The 20,470-nt window shown below is 43.4% G+C and overlaps 1 protein-coding gene across 1 annotated transcript; it reads left to right on the top strand.

The window, feature by feature from the left end:
* Positions 1-4,037: 4,037 nt before the first annotated feature.
* CMTM6 (CKLF like MARVEL transmembrane domain containing 6) lies at positions 4,038-10,991 on the top strand. The gene is made up of 4 exons (XM_084281929.1): positions 4,038-4,170; positions 8,296-8,472; positions 9,107-9,205; positions 10,701-10,991. The coding sequence occupies exons 1-4, from the start codon at positions 4,048-4,050 to the stop codon at positions 10,848-10,850; spliced, it is 549 nt and encodes a 182-aa protein (XP_084138055.1). The 5' UTR covers positions 4,038-4,047; the 3' UTR covers positions 10,851-10,991.
* The last annotated feature ends 9,479 nt before the right edge of the window (positions 10,992-20,470 follow it).

Below are 20,470 nucleotides of genomic sequence, written 5' to 3'. Positions count from 1 at the left end.
ACCTCCCTCCTTAAAGTTAAAATTCTCTTAAAGCTGCTGTCACTATCCCCAGCTTTGTGCTTTTTGGAACAAAGACTTTAAGGTATTTTTATGGCAAAAAGAAAATGAGAACTTGTTTCCATTTAGCCTGGTGGCTTTGGCTTCTTGTTTCCATTCAGTGAGACCAAGACTACTTGGCTGCTGGCTTTGGCCTTGAGTTGAAATTTCCCTGACTACTGCTCTGACAGGAGTGTCAAGATGAAGGTGTCACCAGAACTATCATGCAAAACAAGCCTATGTAATAGAAGATGTTTTTCACAAAATGTTGTGCCAATTAATCCTCATTTTTTTAGGCACCAAAGTTACCAGTGGGGTAAAACAAGAGAAGGATGCTTGGAAAGGATACTACTTTGTTATCCTTTATTGTGCTTCAATGCCCTACCTGTAGATGTGTTAGGTTTGTTATGACCTGGATTCTAGAAAGAATAACAGTGTGAATAACTTCTAATCACTTTTGTGTGCCTTTAATGCCTTTAGTGTCATTGGGTCCAAGGTTTTAGTCTAGTACACAAGAAATTAGAGATAGTATTGGAAGAACAGATGATTTTTCATTGGAAAAAACAAAAAAACACAAACAAAAACAAAAAACCAACAATGTTTTGTGGAATACTACAAAAATGCTATAAAGTAAATAAACCAATTAAATTCTTTTGTATTTTCAGAGCTAGTTCTGTGTAGATAAGGAAATATTAGCCCCAAAATGAATGTTTGAGGGGGATTTTTACAAATCTTCCTCCTTCCTCCTTCTCTCCTTCATGTTCCTACATCAGTTCTTCGAGTATACTGGTTGTAATAAGCTTACTCTATCAGTTTTAAGCTTGAAAATTTTGGGTAAAAGACCACTTTCCTTGCAGACTATTCTTACTTTTCAGCTGAAAATATGTCAGTCTCTGAAATGTGTGTGTGATATCTGAGCTATATGGACTAGCTACCATACTACATACGCTAACTTTTAAGTTTCTAGTGGGTCGTCTGGAACTTAAGTACTAACCTGTTGGGTTGCAGTCCTTTTATGGGGAGCAAACTTAATTTGCAGTAGGACACCTGCAGCTATAGAACCATTACTTGTCAAATACCTCATGGCTTTGTGATTCTCTTTATGCAGATAAATGCTGAAAAACAGTGACAAGAGTTAGCTTAGCCCAACATTTGGGAAATGTGGAATATTGAAGGTTTGTTTTCTTCTTGTGTCATAAGGGATACTTAGACATAGCTATTAAAAATGCTAATCCTTAGTCTTCAGCTGTTGAAAAATCACACGTTCTAGCTGGTCAGTATGAAGATTGGAGTTTGTGAATTCAATTGCAATACTGAGCCCAAAAATACAGCCTTGAGAGAAGAGGAATCTTCAGCAGATGCAACATGTGCAAGGCCTTTCTGAGTTCTTTGTCACAGTACTTATGTTATTCCCCTTGCTAGCTAGTTGTATTGTACTTGATGCTTGCAATACACAGGGCCAGAGTGATGAAAGAAAACTGTTAGATACCTGTGTGGGAATACCAGAAATGAGACCAGGAGGAGAGCTGTGCCTCGAACTGGCTGACTTAATTGTACCGTGGTGATGAACCTCATCACCCTTCAAATGAAAAATGGAGCCTGTCTCCTTCAGCTGTTTGGACTTTTAAGCTACTCTCCCATTGCTATAGTTCCTTCTCTCTCGCCCTCCTTGAAGGAAAACAAAAGAACACAATTGTATTTATGAACATGGGAAAATTGGAATATCAGTTTGTGACAAGTCCGGTCAATGGAGCCCTGCTGCTAATTTTGGTTGTGAGGGATTTTGGTTTTAGCTTCATCTGTGTAAATCTGTAACACAATATGAAGCTAGTTCCAAAGGGTCACTGGGGCTTCACTATGAAAACAGGAGGGATGCAGCCCTGGTCTGTGTCCGCTATATTCCAGTGGCTGACATTTACTCAACTGCTTCAAGGAGCTGAAGTCACGCTTCTTTCTAATTTTTTTTTCTTTCAGTGCAGCAAGGTGATAGCCATGTCATAAAACTATAATGTAATCTCCCCTAATGAGGTAGCTTTCTCAACTTAAAGTATTGCTTTTTGGCCACTATGGTGGAGAAGATGCAATGAGGGAGAAAACTAGGTCACTCATCACTAATCTGCTTCCACCAACCTCGAGCTCTTTGGCTGAATGGAGATGTTGTGGTAGTTTAAGATCTAACTCTAGGGTTGCCTCTCTGCTGCAAGCTCCTGCTTTTAGCTCTGGTTCTGCCGTTCTGGCAGAGGTTGTGTGGGTAAGAAAGGCTTTGTTTTTGGAAAGCTCCATCAGCAGGTAAACAGAAGGAAGTAGATTCACATCTGGAACGGGATTTCCATTGCATCACAGGCAGGTAATTACAGTTATTTGCATTAAGCAGGCATGTTATGTATCGCAACTATTGTTTTGATCTGCCTTCACTCTAAAGGAAAGTGAGGTACTTGAAAGACAATTCTAATGAAAAGGGTAAAGAACGCCTTTAGTTTGTGTGCATAGCAGCATTTGTATGTTTTAACACAATGCCTGAAGTATTTTTAAGCTACTAGGCCCTACCTGGTCTGCTTTTAGTTCCTTCTTTGTTACAGTTACTGTTTTGCTTTTCATGAATTCCCTTATAAATAAATGAAGTGGGCTAAATAAGCTAGGATTTAAGTGGCAAGCTAACCTTTATAATTCATGCATCATTGATATGTGCTTTCTGGAGAAGGCCTGAACCGAAAAACCAACTCAAAGACAACAGTAAGTAGAAAAAGGTTGCAATCTATTTTATCCTTTGTTGACTTGGATAGTGTTTATATGACTCCTTGAAAAGCAAACTCAATAGTTACATCTCTGTTCATAATCTAGTAAAGCTGCATTAAGACACTGGTAAAGATTCAGATGGGAACAACTGCAAATATCCCTAGATGCTACCGAACACCTGAAAAGGTAAACTCACCATTTCTTCTATCTCCCTAAACCCTGTCTCCCTCAGACCAAAGTACAGTCTAGTCACACACAAAATACTAGCAAGGAAGAAAACAAAACAAGGGAAATTCCTTCAGAAAAGAGATGCCAGCCTCTGTAATATAATCTTATTTATGGTTGTACTAATGTGAAAAACAGCAATAAAGGCAAGGCAGACTCCTGAGTGGTAACAGTAAATGTTATGTGCCCAGCCCTGCGTTCTGGGGATGCTGCCAGCAGAACTGCATTAGACTCATCCCAACCCCAGGCAGAAGCTACGCTGCCCTCGTGGCGATACCTTGCTTATTTTACTGGAAACTCCCGTGCCATGGGAATCGCGGGACTTGCCCTCCTCATTTGCCTCTGAAGCCGATTGCTGCAGCAGGCACTGTTTCTGGCACAAACAAGCCTGTGCTGCCCTGCCCAAGGGCCCTGCAGCGTTCCTCTTGCTTGTGTTTTCTTACTGGGAGGGATCGTGCTTATGGCCTGCTGGTGAATGTTCAACACAGAGCACGAACCGGCTGCTTTTAGCAGGGCCACCCTACTTTACCTGGCTGTCCTGGTGGCTCTTGGCAGGGTTACAAAAGGCACCGGGGCTCCTGGGTGGCCACATGCATCCTCCCTGCTCCTTGTGCTGGCTCTGGAAGGGAGACGGGGGCTGAGCAACCTGATCCTGAGCACAGGCTTCACTTAACCAGCGTGCATACAAAGCTGAGGTTAAGAAAATTGCCATTTATATGACGTTTGACAGAAACTTAAATAAGTGAAGTGTAGCCGAATTTGGCTGTGATGGGTGGTAGCAGTTCTGTGGCTGATAGGTGAGTAGTGTAGCAGCCCAAGGCCCTGCTCAGCCCCAGGCCGCCTCCAGCGCCCAGCACCAGCCCGGTTCCTCCTCAAGCAAGGCCGGGGACAGGGCCAGGCTGGCAACCAGCCTGCGGCCGGGAGGGACTGGGACCGCCTCCACCTTCCCCTTCCCCTTCCCCTTCCTTCCCTTTCCCTTCCCTCCCCGCCCTCCTGCCTCGCCCTTTTGCTTTCGCTTCTTCCCTTCAGCTTGGCGGCGGCGGCGCGGCCATGGAGAACGGGGCCGTGTACAGCCCAACCACCGAGCCCCACTGCAAGGAGCCCCGCCAGCCCTGCGGCTGCACCCGGCACCGCCTGAAGGGCTGGAGGCTGCCGGCCAAAGTGCTGCAACCGGTGAGGCCCTTCCCTTCCCTTCCCTTCCCTTCCCTTCCCTTCCCTTCCCTTCCCTTCCCTTCCCTTCCCTTCCCTTCCCTTCCCTTCCCTTCCCTTCCCTTCCCTTCCCTTCCCTTCCCTTCCCTTCCCTTCCCTTCCCTTCCCTTCCCTTCCCTTCCCTTCCCTTCCCTTCCCTTCCCTTCCCTTCCCTTCCCTTCCCTTCCCTTCCCTTCCCTTCCCTTCCCTCAAAGCCTGCCTTGTTGTTTGCTAAGCTGCACAAACTGGTAACTGAAGGCTGAGATGGCCGCGGTGGCACTGCCTTTTGGGCAGCTTGAGGTTGTTTTGTGGTGAGGAACTAACGGGCTTGCTCCTTCTTCGTGTCCCGGCTGCAGGGGCATGTGCTAGCACCGACCTGCTGGTTGTGTGCCTCGCGTGACCGAGGTTAAGCGCTGTGGCCACCGTGGGCCCACTGCTCGGCATCCTCAGGGTTTAAAATCAGAGGCCATCCTCACAGAAAACATAGCGTACTCTCTTCCGAGGGCCTCGCTGGATGTAAACAGGCGGTAGAAACCTTTGTCAGGTTGTGGGGTTGCTGGGTCCCCCTTAGGGTCCCCCTAACGTTATTCCTGGATGTGCTCAGCACCGGGACACCGGATCGTGCTCCTGTGTGTTCCCAGCCTCAGTGATGGATCTTCCCAAGCTTGCTGGTAGCGATGTGAGGAGCACTGGGTGTACGTACCAGCAGCGAGCAGCGAAACCACAGCGGCAAAGGGCAGCTGACTGTAAATGTGTCAGCAAACATTTTCCATCGCAGTGGCTTCTCAGTCAGATGTCTCATGCTGGGAGGAATCATAGGTGATTTCCAGCCCTTTCTTGTTAATTCGCTGTGCAGAAAAGAGGACGTTCGGTTTTTAAACTTTGGCTCACACAGAGTCAAAAGCCCCAGGTGAAAGCTGAAGAAAGCAGTGCTGGTAATGCTAATGCTGCCCGAAGCAATGCTTTCTAAGACTGTTTAATAAAAAAATCACACCCAAGAATACTATATTAAATATAACAGGATGCAAAATGTTACTTCATCTTCTGGAGATTAACAAAGATCTGCTGGATGTTGCTCCCAAACAAACAGATCGTTACAGATCAGTAGTTTAATGAAATAAAACAAACTATTGCATATGCAACTCTACTGGTGTAGCAATGTCTTCAACTGCTTACCTGAGCAGAGGCATTATTTTAAAAGCTTTCTAGGAAGGAAGAAGGTAAGTTATTAAGGCCTGTCCTGACAAGGATGGGTAGCTGCTTGACAGGCTCCTAAAGAAGTAGCAGCTTATGGCCTATAACAGTCTTTCAATAAGAGGAAAAATAAAATTGAATTATAATCATTCACCTTCCTCACTTCCAACAGTTCCTCCATCCTTTTGTTTCACTTTACCGAAATGCGCAGATCTTCAGCTCTTGGCCAAAGCACTTACAGCAAGCTCCAGAAATTACTGAAGGTGGAAGCCTCAATATTTCCAGTAGGAGAAGTGTTCCTGTTTTAGGAAAGCATTGGTTTCTTTTTATTGGAAGTCCTGGTGATGGTGGTGGTCATTAACATCTATTAGCCTTGTGTTAGAACAGTGATGGTTCGTTATTGTGGGGTTTGCACACTGATAATCAGACAGGTGAGCTGCTAAACTGAATTAATTCGTGCACCCTGCTAAACGGGCAGGTTTTGTGCTGGGAACACCACTGCTCTGTGTTTTAACAGGCCTGTTGGAAATTTCATAGATTTGCTTTATTTTTGTAGCCTTTCACTTCTTAAATTTACTTGAGAAACGTGACATTTGTGCAGAAACTCGCAGTAGCATCAGTGTCGATGCAAAGTTCTTGCTGGCAGAGGACCGAGGAAGTTACTTAATGGCCTGTGTCTGTATGGGCACTTGGGACTCATCTGCATCCACAGCAATGCAGGGCTCTGCACGAGAGGCAAGGAAGGTGGCAGCTGCCTGTTCGTGTCCTCAGGTATTTCCTCAGTCTTCAGTGTGAAAGAGGCTTTGCTCTGAAGGTTTAGCTCTGAAGAAAATGAGGAGCTCCTGAGCTGTCCCTCTCTGCTCATTGCTCAAATAAAACCATAGTGAGATTGTGGGTGCTTGCCACTGGGAAGTTTCCATAGGCTCAGTGTGGAGACAGCAAACATAAAAATACAACAGAGCAAGCTTCAGCTGCTTCATGTAAGCCTGTACTGCTCTGCGCTGACCTAGGCGGGTAGCTGTGCTTGCAGAACTGGGAAACCGAAGAAAACGTAACAACAGAGCCCTCTCATGTTTATTTGTAGTGATGTCAAGAAGCAAATTAACAAACCCAAGCAGAACTCTCTGCAGCTTATAGAGGTGCAGCTGATACACTACATCAAGCAAAGTTCTTCACATCAAAGCTTTTTTAATGATGCACTCTTTTGCTATTCAGCTCATTTATAAAAATTTGAATGCTGTTGGAGAAGTCCCACAAAGGACGCCAGATCAGTCCTCCCTTCTCCCCGTTTTTTTGACATGAAATCCTTTAAAAGTACTCCTTGAATGTGATTTTTTTTTTCCTCCCACTCATTTGCACACTCAGTGGAGAGGGTTTTTTTTTTGCGGTTACTTAGACCATATTATAGTTACCTGGGCTTCTAAAGCCTTTTTAGGGCAGGTTGCCAAAAAGACCTTTATTTCCTTTCTGTTCTGCCTCTGGTGAAAGTGATGGCATTCAGCTGTCAGTGCTGATATACGCAGGTAGAAATACAAATCCCAGAAGGGAGGGGGAGAAAAATATTCCTTGGGCATCTGCAGTAATCACTGGGTTAGGCGTGAGGGTTTCTGAGAAATTTGCTTTGCCAGCCAAGCACGAGAGAGAAGGGAAGTATGCGGAGGGCTGATTGTAACGTGTCAGTTTACCGACCCGTGTGTGCTTTTCCCTTTCTGAGATCCTGTTTACTCTACACCGTTGGGTATTCAAAGCACGATGTTTTATGAGGTCTTGCTTAGCTGGTGAATTTACAGTTCCCACTTGCTAAGTCACTTTTCTTATTTTTACTGTCAGAAAACTGAAACTGAAGACAGGTCATTATTTTCCAAAATAAGATGCAGATATAGCATCTGCAGCTGTTTTGACGTGCTAGTAACTCAAAAATGACAATTCTAGAATTAGATTTTTTTCATAGAAGAGCTGTCGACTCCATTATTGCCCAGATAGTATCTTTAAAAATAGGATCATCCTCCCTGTATCAGTCTTGATTTTATGGCTGATTCCTAATAATTGTTCCAGTCCGCTGAACTCCTTACTGCAAGGATCTATATCCTCTGTCAACTCTTTAGGATGAAGAAAACCAGCAAGAAGTGGCCAAAATGAGAGACTATTTAAAAAAAAAAAAAAAAAAAAAAGCAATACCCTTCTTGTACAGTAAGGTGGTAGAAGATCCAGCAGCAGATGCTTGGTGTCTGTATGGGAGTTAACTCATGTTCTGTCCTCAAAAAATACTGCTGCGGGGAGGCTAACGTAAGCTTCTGCAGAGATTAAACACTGCCCAACATAGCTTAAATGTGGTTTAAACATAGTTTGAAGTTTTGGTTCCTGCAATTGAGCTTCTGTTGTTACTGGTCATAAACACACGAGCCATTAGCTGTACTTTCTCTGAAGTTTATCGAGGGAGATAACACCAGCTGCAGGCTTTCAGGGAGGTAAATGGCTGGGTCAGACTCTTCTGATCCACCCCAATCCCAAATGCATGTAAAACTAAATGCGGTTGTAAGTAGTAAGCAATTGCATTTTTGCTTGTTCTGACTGGAAGCTGTGCTTCTCGTGCTGTCTGCCTGCTCTGCTTCCTACTGCTCAAAGCCACAAATGGGAAGGCTTCAGTTAAAAGTGTGTAGATGGTGGAGCTTAACCCAGTGGAGTTTGTTGACTGACTTGAACATCAAGCCTAAACTGTGTCATTGTATTTCTACCTGTGTTATCCATAGGTAAATAACCATAAAATAGTGCAGAACTTCACCAAGTTCTTTTTAGATTCTTTTGTTGTTGTTGTTGTTGTTTTAATTCTGTCATCATTAACCTTAATATTGGAGACATCTGTTTGCTAAGGATATTGGTGACTTGATCTAACACAAGTATGTTATTTGTTTGCAGTTTCTCTCTCTTCTGGCTGTTATTTTTGAGGAAATTGTGGAGGATTGTAGCAATTGTGGTGGACTTTACTTCTTTGAATTCACAAGCTGCACTGCTTTTCTTCTGAGCCTCCTGATCCTCTGTGTGTATTGCACTGTTGCATATGAAACCTTCGGGAAAGATAAAGTAGAGAAAGTGGTAAGATTTATTTTTTTAAAAAACAAACCATTTAATGCAAGTGCTTAAAGACTACTGTGGAGTAAAAAGGCAATGCAGAGTGAATCATTTATTATTCTCTAATTAAAGGATAAATTAACATAGGTTATATTACAGTTAATAAATAAGTAACTTTATAACTTTATAATAACTTTAAGGCTTTATAATAACTTTATAATAACTTTATAATAACTTTATAATAATTTTAAGAGTGTTTTTTTGTTGTTTTGTTTTAGATTTAGATTGGAGATTTAGATTAAATGCAAGGAAGAAATTCTTTACTGTGAGGGTGTTGAGGTAGAGGAACAGGCTGCCCAGAGAAGCTGTGGATGCCCCATCCCTGGAGGTGTTCAAGGCCAGGCTGGATGGGGCTTTGGGCAGCCTGGTCTGGTGGGAGGTGTCCCTGCCCATGGCAGGGGGTTGGAACAAGGTGATCTTTAAGGTCCCTTCCAACCCAAACCATTCCGTATGATTCCATGATTTTCTGAAGCTTCCATGAGCATCAGAGTTTCAAACTGTAAACTCACTGCGGATTAACTTGGTTGCTGTTAGGATGCTTGTGCTTTTTCAGGTAGTATACCTACAATTCTGTAACATTTATTTTTTATGTTTCCAGAACTTTTGGGCCATGCTAGCCATAGGTGTCATTTTCCTGTTAGCTTCAATAGTTCTTGCTGCAACGAATTCTGGGTTGGTTTCTGCAACTATTGCATGGGTAAGTCTTACAATTGTATCTTTTACTTTGCATTTATCTTGTATCTTAATTTGTCTACCCTTTAAACCTCACCCAGTTTGCGGGGAAAAAACTGGGCAGGGAACAGAATTCAGTGCATTACAGGTTTCAGGGGGAGCTAGCTGTTTAAGAGCTTCTGAAACTCAGCTTAGGAAATCCAAAGAGTAGGCATTCCCCGGATGCAGAGCTTTCCAGCAGTCCTGCTTGCAGCTCCCCAGCAGCTGTGGCTCACTTCTTGGTTCCTCACTTCATTTCACTGCCTTGGCTCTGTACTATTCCCTGGCATCTGTCACTGTTAATGGCACTGCCATCTCTCACGGCCTCCCAAGCTCTCTGATACTCGCCTCTGAAATGCCAACTTTTTTCCTTAATTGTGCTCCTGTAATGCTATCCTCTTGCAAAGTCAGCAAGAAACCACATCTTTTGTCAGACATTATAAAATATATGTAGAGAACGCTGGCCTGTAAAGGTTGCAATAAGAATGATAGGTTCCTCAGAGACAAAAATAGAAGAGCAACAGAGGTGCAGGACAAGGCACCGTAGAAGGTGTGGGTCACAGTTCCTTACTCATTTGGTGCTCTTTTGGAATAACTTTGGAGTTGTGAATATGTGAGATTAAAGATCAAATTTTGATTTTCTTCTTGAATGAATAAAAATTGAATTCTGTTCCGTACTCAGCATGAAGATACACACTTCTGTATGGTCATCTGTTGTGATGCTGATATATAGAGTCCTAATGGTTTGATTAGTCTTCCTTTTCTGTGTGTGTGTGTTTTTTTTTTTTTTGGTGGTGGTGGTGGGTTTTTTGTTTGTTTTTGTCCTGGAGCTGGAAAAACAAAAATATCGGGATTCAAGACTTCATAGTATCTAATTGTTTTTGGGCAAACCTGTTGCTTAATTTTATTTAAAAGTTAGCGTAAATGTGTGCGTGTACTTTCTTGCTTGAAAGAAGCTGCTAAAACCAACGGTCTGCTTACCACTACGTTGCTATGACTAATAATGAAAGTGGTCATTAGCAAAAGGTCACGTCAGCCCCACATGCTGCTGCAGCAAGGACTTGCTTAGGCTCTGTTAGTTTATCTCCCTTCACCTTCCACGGGTTATTCTTCTTCACTTAGTCCCTTTAAACAGCAAACATCTCTTGGATAAATAATCTGCTATACCACCACTGCCATACTTCTTTACTAATTTTACTGCAAAAAAAAAAAAAAAAAAATGAATATACTTCTACTATTAAGATCTGTTTAGAACATACCCTAAGATTCACACTTGATTAAGAGAATGAGAATTGTAACAACTTTTGCATTGAATATGCTAGAATTAAGACTTCTGATCTGTTGCTAATTTAAATGGAACCATTGATTTAATATACCAGCATTATTAACATACATGAATAGTGCAGCAAATCTCTCCAAAATCATAGAATACTGTCAAAGTTTGTACTTTTTTAATTCATAAGTTTCTTTCACTTTCACAGGTATTTGGATTTTTCGCAAGTGGGGCATTTTTAGCTGAGTTTGTGATGGAGTATTGGGACAGGCAGAAACAAAGCACCAGAGAACATCCTCAAAATTCAGGCAATACTCAGGGCACTGCAGAAATTCGCCCACTGAATGAATCAAGCTGAACTTTCTGAAACTATTTTTTTTTGTGTGTTTTGTTTTGTTTTGTTTTGTTTTGTTTTTTGAGTGGAGCAAACTAAAATGAAATTTCAGTGCTCTGTAGGTAAAACTTCTGCCTCTTCCTTCAAATCAATTTTTTACACTTTGCTCATCACAAATTGATCCTTAGGTCAAGTAACATCACCTTGAACATCATGTTCTATTTTATTTTGTAGGTAACTTGTTCTGCCATTTCTCTAGGTGGCATACATTAAAAAAAAAATAGTCTAAATAGAATAACACAAGGACATCATTGTGCTGATTCAATTTTGGTAGGAGTGACTACGAAAGGATAATCTGTGGCGCATAAATTCTCAGTTATGCCTTAAAGACATTTTCTATATGAACTGGACCAAATATATCTTCTACTAGTTACAAGTTAGTACGGTAGAACTCATTCTTGTACTCACTGGCCAAACAGTAAGTGTAAAAGGGATAATACCCAATTGCAGCTTTACAAAAATGCTTATCTTTATGTAAGGGTTTTTGGTTTGTTTTTACTAACTACACTTTTTAGTTCTGTCTGTGGAGATCAGTTTAATGAAATAGCTTAGGGTTTTTATGCAGGGGGTAATATAATGTTTTGTGGTTTTTTTGGAGACAGCTTTGTACTCCATGGTTATTCAAGTTCAGGCTTGTATGCCAGAATATTCCCTCAGACTGTTTCAAAAGTGACAAAAGTCACAGGGGAAAAAAAATAAAATAAAAATGGACTGGCATCTGTGAGAGGAAAAAGTTTAAGTATTTTCACAAAGTCACCCAGAAGTAGCAATCTGAACATCAGTGGGAGAACGATTACAGCATGTTGTAATATCGACTATCATTTGTAGGGTTGATACCATGCACAGCTTGTTTGTGCACAGTTTTACCAGATTGGTTTGGCAGCACCATTTTCTGTGCTGATATCTATGGCACTAGTATGAGACTTCTTGCTGCTGGCTGACTCAGCTGGTGAACAGGTAAATAAGCACTCGTAACCTCAATTTGTCTTAAAAGCAAGGGGCTGGGAGACTGCAAGAAACACTACTGATGCAACGTGTATCAGACCAGTGAGAGACTAGGTGTTGATGGCTACTGTGTAAAAAGTGAAGTGGTTAAAAACAAACAAAAAAAAAGGCATTTTGCAGATGTCTGAGGTAGAAACTAAATGGCTAAACCTCATTTAGAGGGAAGCCCTCAAAAGTAGGGCGAACTGCTGTGTGTCAAGAGACCTTCCAAAATGCCAAAGCAAATGAGAAAAAGCTGATTATGCAAAAACAGTCCGTGTTTGAGTTCTCGTGACATCTGTTGTGTCTTCCAGGCATTAACTCCGCTTCATCAATATCATTGTCTGATAAATGTATAGTCCCGTAACCTGCTGTGGCATCACTGAGAGTAAGCCCTCCAGAAATTGTCTGAGAGCTATATTTGGAAAAGGATGAGGAAGCCATTGTAAGACAAAGCATTGTAAAAGAGGGTCAAAGGTTTTTCTTGTTGTTGTTGTTTGTTTGTGTTTTTTTTTTTTTTTTTTTTTTTTTTAACTCCCAGTACTGCTACTTTCTGACGAATGTGAGTTTGTGATGTTGTCTCTCTAAGCTCTGAGACCTAACCTTAACACTACACTTCGCTTGGGCAGTGTAACATTTTGACAGCTGGCGTGAATCATGAGGTTTAAGCTGCAGCTTGGTTTCAGAACCGTGCATAAAATACAGACTTTCCTTCGCCTAATTTCCTGCTTTGTGAGGATGAAATGTTCCTTAGGTTGGAATTGGTTTTCCTTGTATTTATTAGTGTCCATTTGCACTAACACTTGATCTTGGTGTAGGTGTGCAGAGCCTGCCGTAGCTGTGCCTGAAAGCTGGGTAGGTTTTGAGATGGTTTTGTTTACAAGCAACCTTACTGCTTACCAAGCTGGCCACAGTGGGAAATATCTCAATATCTCTGCTGCAATTTGCAGTGCCTTACTTCGGGGTTTGTGTCCACAGCTATAATTAATATTTTAAGTTTGGGTTTGGTTTTGCTTGGTTTTGTGGGTTGTTTTATTTTTATTTTTTATTTTTCTTAATTATAATTATTTTTATTGCCTGGCATTCTATCTAATCAATGCACATTAAGAAGCCTGCCGTTTCTAAATCTTGATATATAATCAAAAGCTGTAAATATAGCGTAAGAATAACACAGTGTTGCTGATATTTTTAAATGATGCGGCACTATGGTGGGGCTTGTGTCATGGGGTAATTTTTCCTTTTTTTTTTTTTTCCTCGTTGAAAACATGTGACAGGAATTATAGGTTTTGATTGCTTTCTCTGAAAGACTTTTCCCCACTGAAGAGCTTTGTTGTTGGTGTCCACTCCCGAATTGGAGATACCGGTACTGAGAGGGATCGGTGAAGTCACCTCTCTACCTTGGCCTCCATATCTATGTGGTGTCTACTGCCAATCCTTTACAGAGAAACAGAGTGTGCCATTTTCCTTGTAGCTGTTTCAAGTAGCTTTTATCCATTTTCTCACTGACTCACTGATCCCTGTAGGGATTTGAGGATCCAGTTCTGTCTCTGACCGAAAGGGATGCTCTGCCATCAGCTAATGAAAAAAAAGTGGGTAGTTTTTTGGAAACTGCTTTGCCAGCTCCACAAGACAAAGGGGTAGATGCTATCCCTGTGTCCCTCCTGGCACCTCTGCCCTCACAGACTAGTAGGGTGAGAGATTTCCCTACCCCAAAGCTGCGTGGCGTGGCCCCCTGCAGCCTTGAAGTGCCCCCTGTCACGCTTTTGGTGCTGGATCCAGGTTCTGAGTGTCTCTCTCTTGGACCGATCCCAGAGGATGGCCCTGGACCTGGATGAAACGTGTTTTTTTGTGGGAGCTGTGTGTGGCTGGATGCCTCTTACCATCCCGTGCTCTGTCAGCAAAGTGGTTTGCACGTTTCCCAGCCTGTTTCTGATGAAACCAGCCTGCTTTACTTGAAGCAGGTTTTTTAATTGCTTACATTTAAGTTGGCTGATTGTGACTGAGGGTCTGTTCAGGAGAGTGGTGGGAGCTTTGGCAGAAGGGCAGTTATGAGGAACTGCCCTAAATTTCTCTTACTGTTCACAAAGCAACCATCCGTGTACAACTTTAGCTGACAGTAACACCTGGGGACAGGAGCAGTTGGCCATGCGTCAAGCTGAGGGTTGTCTTCTCCCATCTCCACCGCAGTGCTTGGCAGTGGTGTCGTGAGCCTGCTCAGACACTTTGCAAGCTTTCACCTTTTCCAGTTGAGCCTGTCCAAAAATACTCCGTGCACTGAATTTCGGGCCTTGTTTACAGTGCCGTGAGAATCGGTGCAGAGGGTTCTCCAGGACGTGTGAGGACTTGCTGTGAAGGGGCTGGTCTGTGAGTTTCTCCTCTGAAAATCTGCATGTGCCTTGTGTAGGCTGGGAATATTTTTTTTTGTGTGTGTTCTGCATTCACGATGCTAGCAATGCCCTTTGGATTCAAGTATGGGAAGGAGTTGTGCCTTACTGCTCGTGCTCTGTGCTTTAAAAACAGCAGGGGAGGATCGTGGTCTTCTACAATTCAGATCTGCCTTTCCACCCTCTGACTCAAAACTACAGCAAATTGTCCTACACAAGTCTCAGAGCTCTGCACAAGATGTTTTTGCATAATGGCCAGCACGGTAATCCTCGTTCTGCTCAAATTTGTGCAATAAAAATACCAAACTTACTACACTGAAGGGAAGCTTTGGTGAGACTTTAAAAACGTTACATAAAGCTGTAATGAATCGAGATGCTGGTAGTGCCTTCAAGATGGAAATTCATCTTTGTTCTGCTTTATTGCTGTAAGCAGCAGCAGATTAAATTTTAGATTAAATCTAAATTATTCATCTAGATTAAATTTTATGCCATTCAGAACTATCACTTTTGTACCTTTGAGAATTTAAGTGACTTAATGATTATTAAATCAGGATGATAACAATGGTTTTATATATTGTATACAATAATTTTTTTTTTACAGTTTTGCAGTCATCGTTGCCTTGAACTTCCATTAAAATAATTTTGTAATGTTTAACTATTTTTCCATTCCAAGCCTGTGGTCTTTTTAATGTATTATGCTCTTTTGGACTTAAGAACTTTTAAAAATATTTTGTAATCATTTTTAAAATAAAATATGACTTAAGTATGTGTTTCTCGTTTCTACTGCTGGTGCTTGGTGTCAGTATATAGCTCTCCCAGAACAAACCATAGGAAATAACATCATGCTTTGTTCCTGGTTTGGAGGAAGGAGCTTGCATTGTGTTTGCCTGTTACTGGGGAAGAGGGTCCAGCCTGCAAACCTGCAAAGCCGAGCCTTTTCAGTGGATGTTTCCAGGAGGAAAGGTCCAATAATGTTGGTGTTGTCTCATCCCACGGGGTCCAACCAAGCTAGTTTGTAACAGACTTTACACCTATTGTGTAAATGTGAGTAATTTAAGTGCTGGTTTCATGTTGTCTTGATAAGTTGGAGCTGAAAATTTGAATAACCTGGTAGGCTTATTAAAGGCAGTAGCACAAACCAGGAAAAGGTCTCACAAGCAAATCCTATCTGCTGGTGGAGAAAAATGCAGGTGACTGAGTTACTAGGTTGAGGAGAAGCCACCTGATCTTTTTAAAATGTTTGTTTGATTGTCAGTAGTGGGGGTGAGGAAAAGGAAATTGTGTGCTTTCTGGCACACAAGATAGCTTTTTTTGTTTTATAATCCTACAGATTGCTTATTACCTGCATATTTTGTAAGCAGGAGAATGGCACTTTAAGCTGTCAGCACTGAAACTGGAACGACACTGTATTTTTCTGTATGTCATATATTAAAGGTGAAATTCTCTCGATGAAGTCGCTAGAGATGAACATAATTGTAAGGGGAAAAGGTCTCTAATGCTATTAATTAAGTTTAATTTGAAAACGAGGTGCAATCAATCAGAGCAAAATGTTGTGTTAAAAGGGTACATCAGTGGTGGAGTTACAAAGCCTGAGAAGACAACTGAGGAGATCTAAGAAACGTGAGAAAGACTGAATAATTTGGAGCATGACCACACAGTTTCGGTGCTGTTACTGCTAGAATCGTGGCGACTCCTTTCTCAGCAGTGTGCTCCAAAATTAATTTGCTGTAAATTAACAGTACAGCAGGGCAGAACACAGGCTAGTAGGCTGCAGGTTTCCTTTGTGAGTGGCACAGGCAGCACCTGGGTGCTGCTGCCTGCCTGTTGTTCGAGGCACATCCATCTTTCCTTGCTCTCAGCTGGGCTTTCTCCTTAGAGTGAGGAGCACGACAGCCACCTGCTTGCTCATACAGCCTTCTTCAGGCAGCTCTGCAGGAACCGAGCAAGGTTAACTACGTGGCTGGGCTGTGGGTTTGATTTCCCTTTGACTTCAGGATAGCTATTCTTGGCCTGCTCAAGGGAACACGAGGAAGTCCAGTCATGGTTTTGCATTCTGGCTGCGCTGGCCACACGGTGCAGCTCCCCGCAGACAGATGATAAAGCTGCTGAGAAGCTGCAGGAGAGAAGTTTGCCCACAAGAGGGCAAAGATGATCCTGGGATTGAAATGATGTGGCCTGCAGGATTTCGCCCTCCTCCCACCTGGATTTTCACTGAAAGCCCCCTTGCCCTCTCCTCTCGTCAGTGTGGCTATAAACTGAAGAGCGTATTTCAGTGATATTTTTTCCAAATGCTTATTTTCCAAAATGTAGCCTGAAGGATTTCTGGTAATAGATAAATGCTGTCTCAAGCAGGTATTCCGTCTAAGCAGTTGGGATATGGTAAAGGTTTTGCTTTTATTCCTTTTATTTTGTAACCTGTCGAGATCTTTTTAAAAAATTCATTTTTATTATAAAGTCAGGCTTCAGCTGCATCATGACATCTGCACCTATAATGTGCTGTGCTGCAGCTTTGAAGATTTCCCTGGTCTGTATTATGCTGTGGTTTCCAATGAAAGGGCTGTGGCTCACGGGTAGGCGGGAGGCAGAAGAAAGGAATGGGGAGTACCCGAGCGTTTCTTGGACTCTGGGGAAGTTAAATGAGAGAAGCTTATTATCAAAAAAATGCAAATGATGCACGCTGGAAAAAAATTCAGGGTCTAGAAACAGAAATGTTGGCAGCCACAGCCGCAAAGCATGCCAGACAGGGCTTCTTGCAATTCCAGTCCTCTCCAGGCACCACAGCAAAACTTGCTCTGCCCAGCCCGCACGTCCTGACCACTCATTTCAGTTTGTTTCTTACGACCTATTATCTCTTGGCTGAATATTAGAACAGGACGGGGCAAATAAAACAGCCTTGGCTGTTTTGAAGTTGGCAAGTCCTGAGGTGAGAGTCAGAGCTTCACAAGGAGGTGACAGCACAAGCACATTCTTCTGTAACGCGCTTCATTTGCAGCCTGATGAGAACAGCACACCGTGAGTATCCTGCTAGGTATCTGGTGCTAGATATTCTGCATGAAAGCAGGTAGTATTCTGCAGTGCTGTGTCTGGAGAGTGCTGCAAAACGCTCTTTAGCCATCACTTGGGTCTGTCATAAGACTGATGTCGTAATGTTGTAAGGCATAAGCATGACAATTTTCTTTACGCACCCTACCCTGGATTAGGTGAAGTGTTGCCCAAAATAACGCAAGGCTGTCTACCCTCAGCAGAGCCCTCCTTTTAACCAGCTGTCATTCCAAAATCTCAGTGCAGACATTATCCTGAAATCCTCGCTCCCACTGAGCTGTAGGTAGGGAAGGAGCGGTTACTTCTCAGCTTTGTGGCCCCTGTACGCAACTAACTGAAGGCAGGGAGCTGCTACTGTACAGTAACAAGTGCTTTAGCTACAGCTCTGCTGATTTCTCAAAACAGCTGGGATAAAGTGCCTGTGGAGGTCTAGCAAGGAGGTACAACACAGCATTAGAAACCGCTGTCTAGTTAACGTCAGCCTGGCAGTTTTCTGCCTCACAGTCCTCTTGCCCAGAAAGGCTTGTTTTATGAATGAACAAATGTTGTCCTTGACTTGGTACAGTTTTTTTTTTTTAATTGTAAACTCTTGTTTCTGGCAATTGTGCCTCATTTGAGGGTAACAAGGGCATAATTATTCAGCTCTCATGCATCACAAACTGCTGAGCATGAGGTATTAATGGAGTGCTTTGCTGCCACCATCGCTTAATAGCTACAGCTGCAGCATTGTGCTCCTGTTTGGCTGGGGTTCATGAAGAAGGGGCATGCAGCTCATTAAGTTTTATGTTGAGTGATTTACAGACGTAGAAATAACAGTAGCCTGTGTTGGATGGACAAAGCTCTTCTGATTTAGAAGGCGCTATTACGCCAAGAGAGCTGCAATTCACGCCCGTGTCGGGGAAGCCACCAGCACTGCTCTGCCTTGTACAACCCCCAGTAATCTTAATTTAAAGAAATAAATAAATAAAGTTGTGCTCTGTAATTGTGTGTGCTGGTGGGGCTGTACTTTGGGGGAAAAAACATCAACCCCTGCCATTGTGACCAGGGTAGCAGATGTAATGAAAGAGAGCTGCAAGCTGATGCTTTGGGGTCACAGAATCATAGACTGGTGATACCCAGAGCTCCTGGCCTGGTCTCTTCCCACCCAGCTATTGCATTAGTTGTGATATTAGCTGAGAGGCAAGTGCTGGAATTAGGAGGTGTGTGTTCTGCCCCAGATCCACATGACAAAGCAAAAAGGGGGATCCCAGCCCTACCCTGAGATGTTCCACGCTGGTAGCTGGTGGAGGAAGAGGCACATCTGAATCAGAGTGGAAAGGTTTACTCCTGCTCTTGAGCCTTGGCTGCTGTGAATCATTCTCTGCCCTCCTCTTTCTTCATTGAATACTCAGGGGAGAATGGCTGGATATTAAGGCCAGTCCTATGCAAATATCCTCCAAGACACATGGTGCTTTTATTCTCCTTGGGCTGTAAAAATGAGGCTGCAGGATGACCCAATTTCCTAGTCTGTCCTCCTATCCCTACGGGTTAGGTGCCTCTAAGTCTACACCTGTGGGCTGTTTTTTTGTTTTGGGTTTTTCCTCAAGGTTTCTAGGGCCTTGCTGCAACTCCTCCTGTGCTGAGAGGGCTGCCTGTCTGCTGCTGATCTACCTGCACCAGTGCAAACACTGAAGAACAGAACAAGTTTCAGAGGCACTGAATTTAGAGATGACTCTCTTAGCGGTTTGGTGGTACTCTCCTGCGGCAGATAGGAATGTCCCACCCCTCTGCTTGGCCTCCCACATCATCCACACACCAGCTCCACCTCGATCGCTGGGCTATTCTTGTCTCTCGGGTAGCCCCTTCATCAGCCACAGAAACGTGCAGGTGTTTCCTTCACCACAACCCTTACACTGTTCTGCACAAGCAAACACACCGAGCATGAGGCACTCGCTTCACTCCTTTCCTTCTGTGCTCTCCCCTTTTCCCCAGGTGCTGGGTTTGCCACTCAGCTGCCCACGGCACACCCTCTGGGCTCACAGGCAAGAAGGACTCAGAAGGCGAGGCACACGGCAGTGCTTCTACACCAGGACAGGGCTAAAATAATTTTAGGGCCAGCCCCAGTAACGTGTGGGCTTTGTAGCAGCGGGCCCTTGCAGTGTTACTTACTGCTGGCTGACTCCTGTTGCAGTGAGGAGGGAAGGCCTGCAGCTCGTTTGCTAATGTTTCAGGTTGCAGTTCATTAATTTCGAATGGTTGCTTTGTGCAGTGCTGTTACTCTGGACCTGTAAAAAGCTAAAGATCAATATACGAAATCTACAACACCGAGGGCGTCTTGAATTTAACTTCGTTCAAACAAGGAGCCACAGAATTTTGGTTTCATCTCCGCTTTCTTTTCGAGCTCTGCTCTCCTCACTCCCCACCACCCCAAAAGGCAGGGTTGCCCTCAGCCTCCTCGTTATTACCCCTCCCTCTCATACTGCTGTCCCAGCACACAACAAGCAGCCAGAGCATCAAGCCTTTGGCTACTCCACACTGCCTTTTTAAAGCCTAGCTTTAAAAACAAAGAAGAGCAATACCAAAGATTTCCGTATTTGAATTCTGTCTCCACGTAAAGCTGAAATCCCTTGGCAGCTCCCTCACCCCTGAGGCAGAAAACTCCTGTGGTGCTGCAGAGGGGCTGGTCCTGGCAGGTGATGAGATCTTGTGTGATACTTAATAAATTGTCAAGTTATTAACCTAATAAATCAGCGCAGAGGAGAAACGACAACCAAAAAGAGCATAAAGCTACTTCACCAGTTGTTTGTGGACTTTTTTCATTTTGGACTCCAACTCCAGGCTGGTGGGAACCCACCATATAGGGTCAGTCCCTAGTAATAAACACCAGCACGTACTTACCATGTGAGAAAGCAGCGTGCTGGCCCAGGGGACACGGGGAACAGGCTCTAGAGTAGCCAGCTGTGGGTAATCAGTGACCTCTAGAAGGGACGGCCATAGGAAGGAGCAGCCAACAGCTCTTATTGCTTTTCCTGTTTTCCAGCTGCTGTGCTGGAAAAAAAAATAACCATAGCTCTCCAGGAGAGGACAACAAGCACCAGCGCGACTTTCTGACCTCCTTCCACGCAGCACAGTCAAACTGTTTTGGGACCAGGGACCAAAACCAGGAGCTGCCTGATCCCAGCAGCAGGGAACAGC

Source organism: Netta rufina (genome assembly GCF_964035555.1).
Source record: "Netta rufina genome assembly, chromosome: 2".
Lineage (NCBI taxonomy): Eukaryota > Metazoa > Chordata > Aves > Anseriformes > Anatidae > Netta > Netta rufina.
The sequence above is the reverse complement of the archived record's forward strand: the minus strand, read 5'-3'. Positions and strand labels throughout refer to the sequence as shown.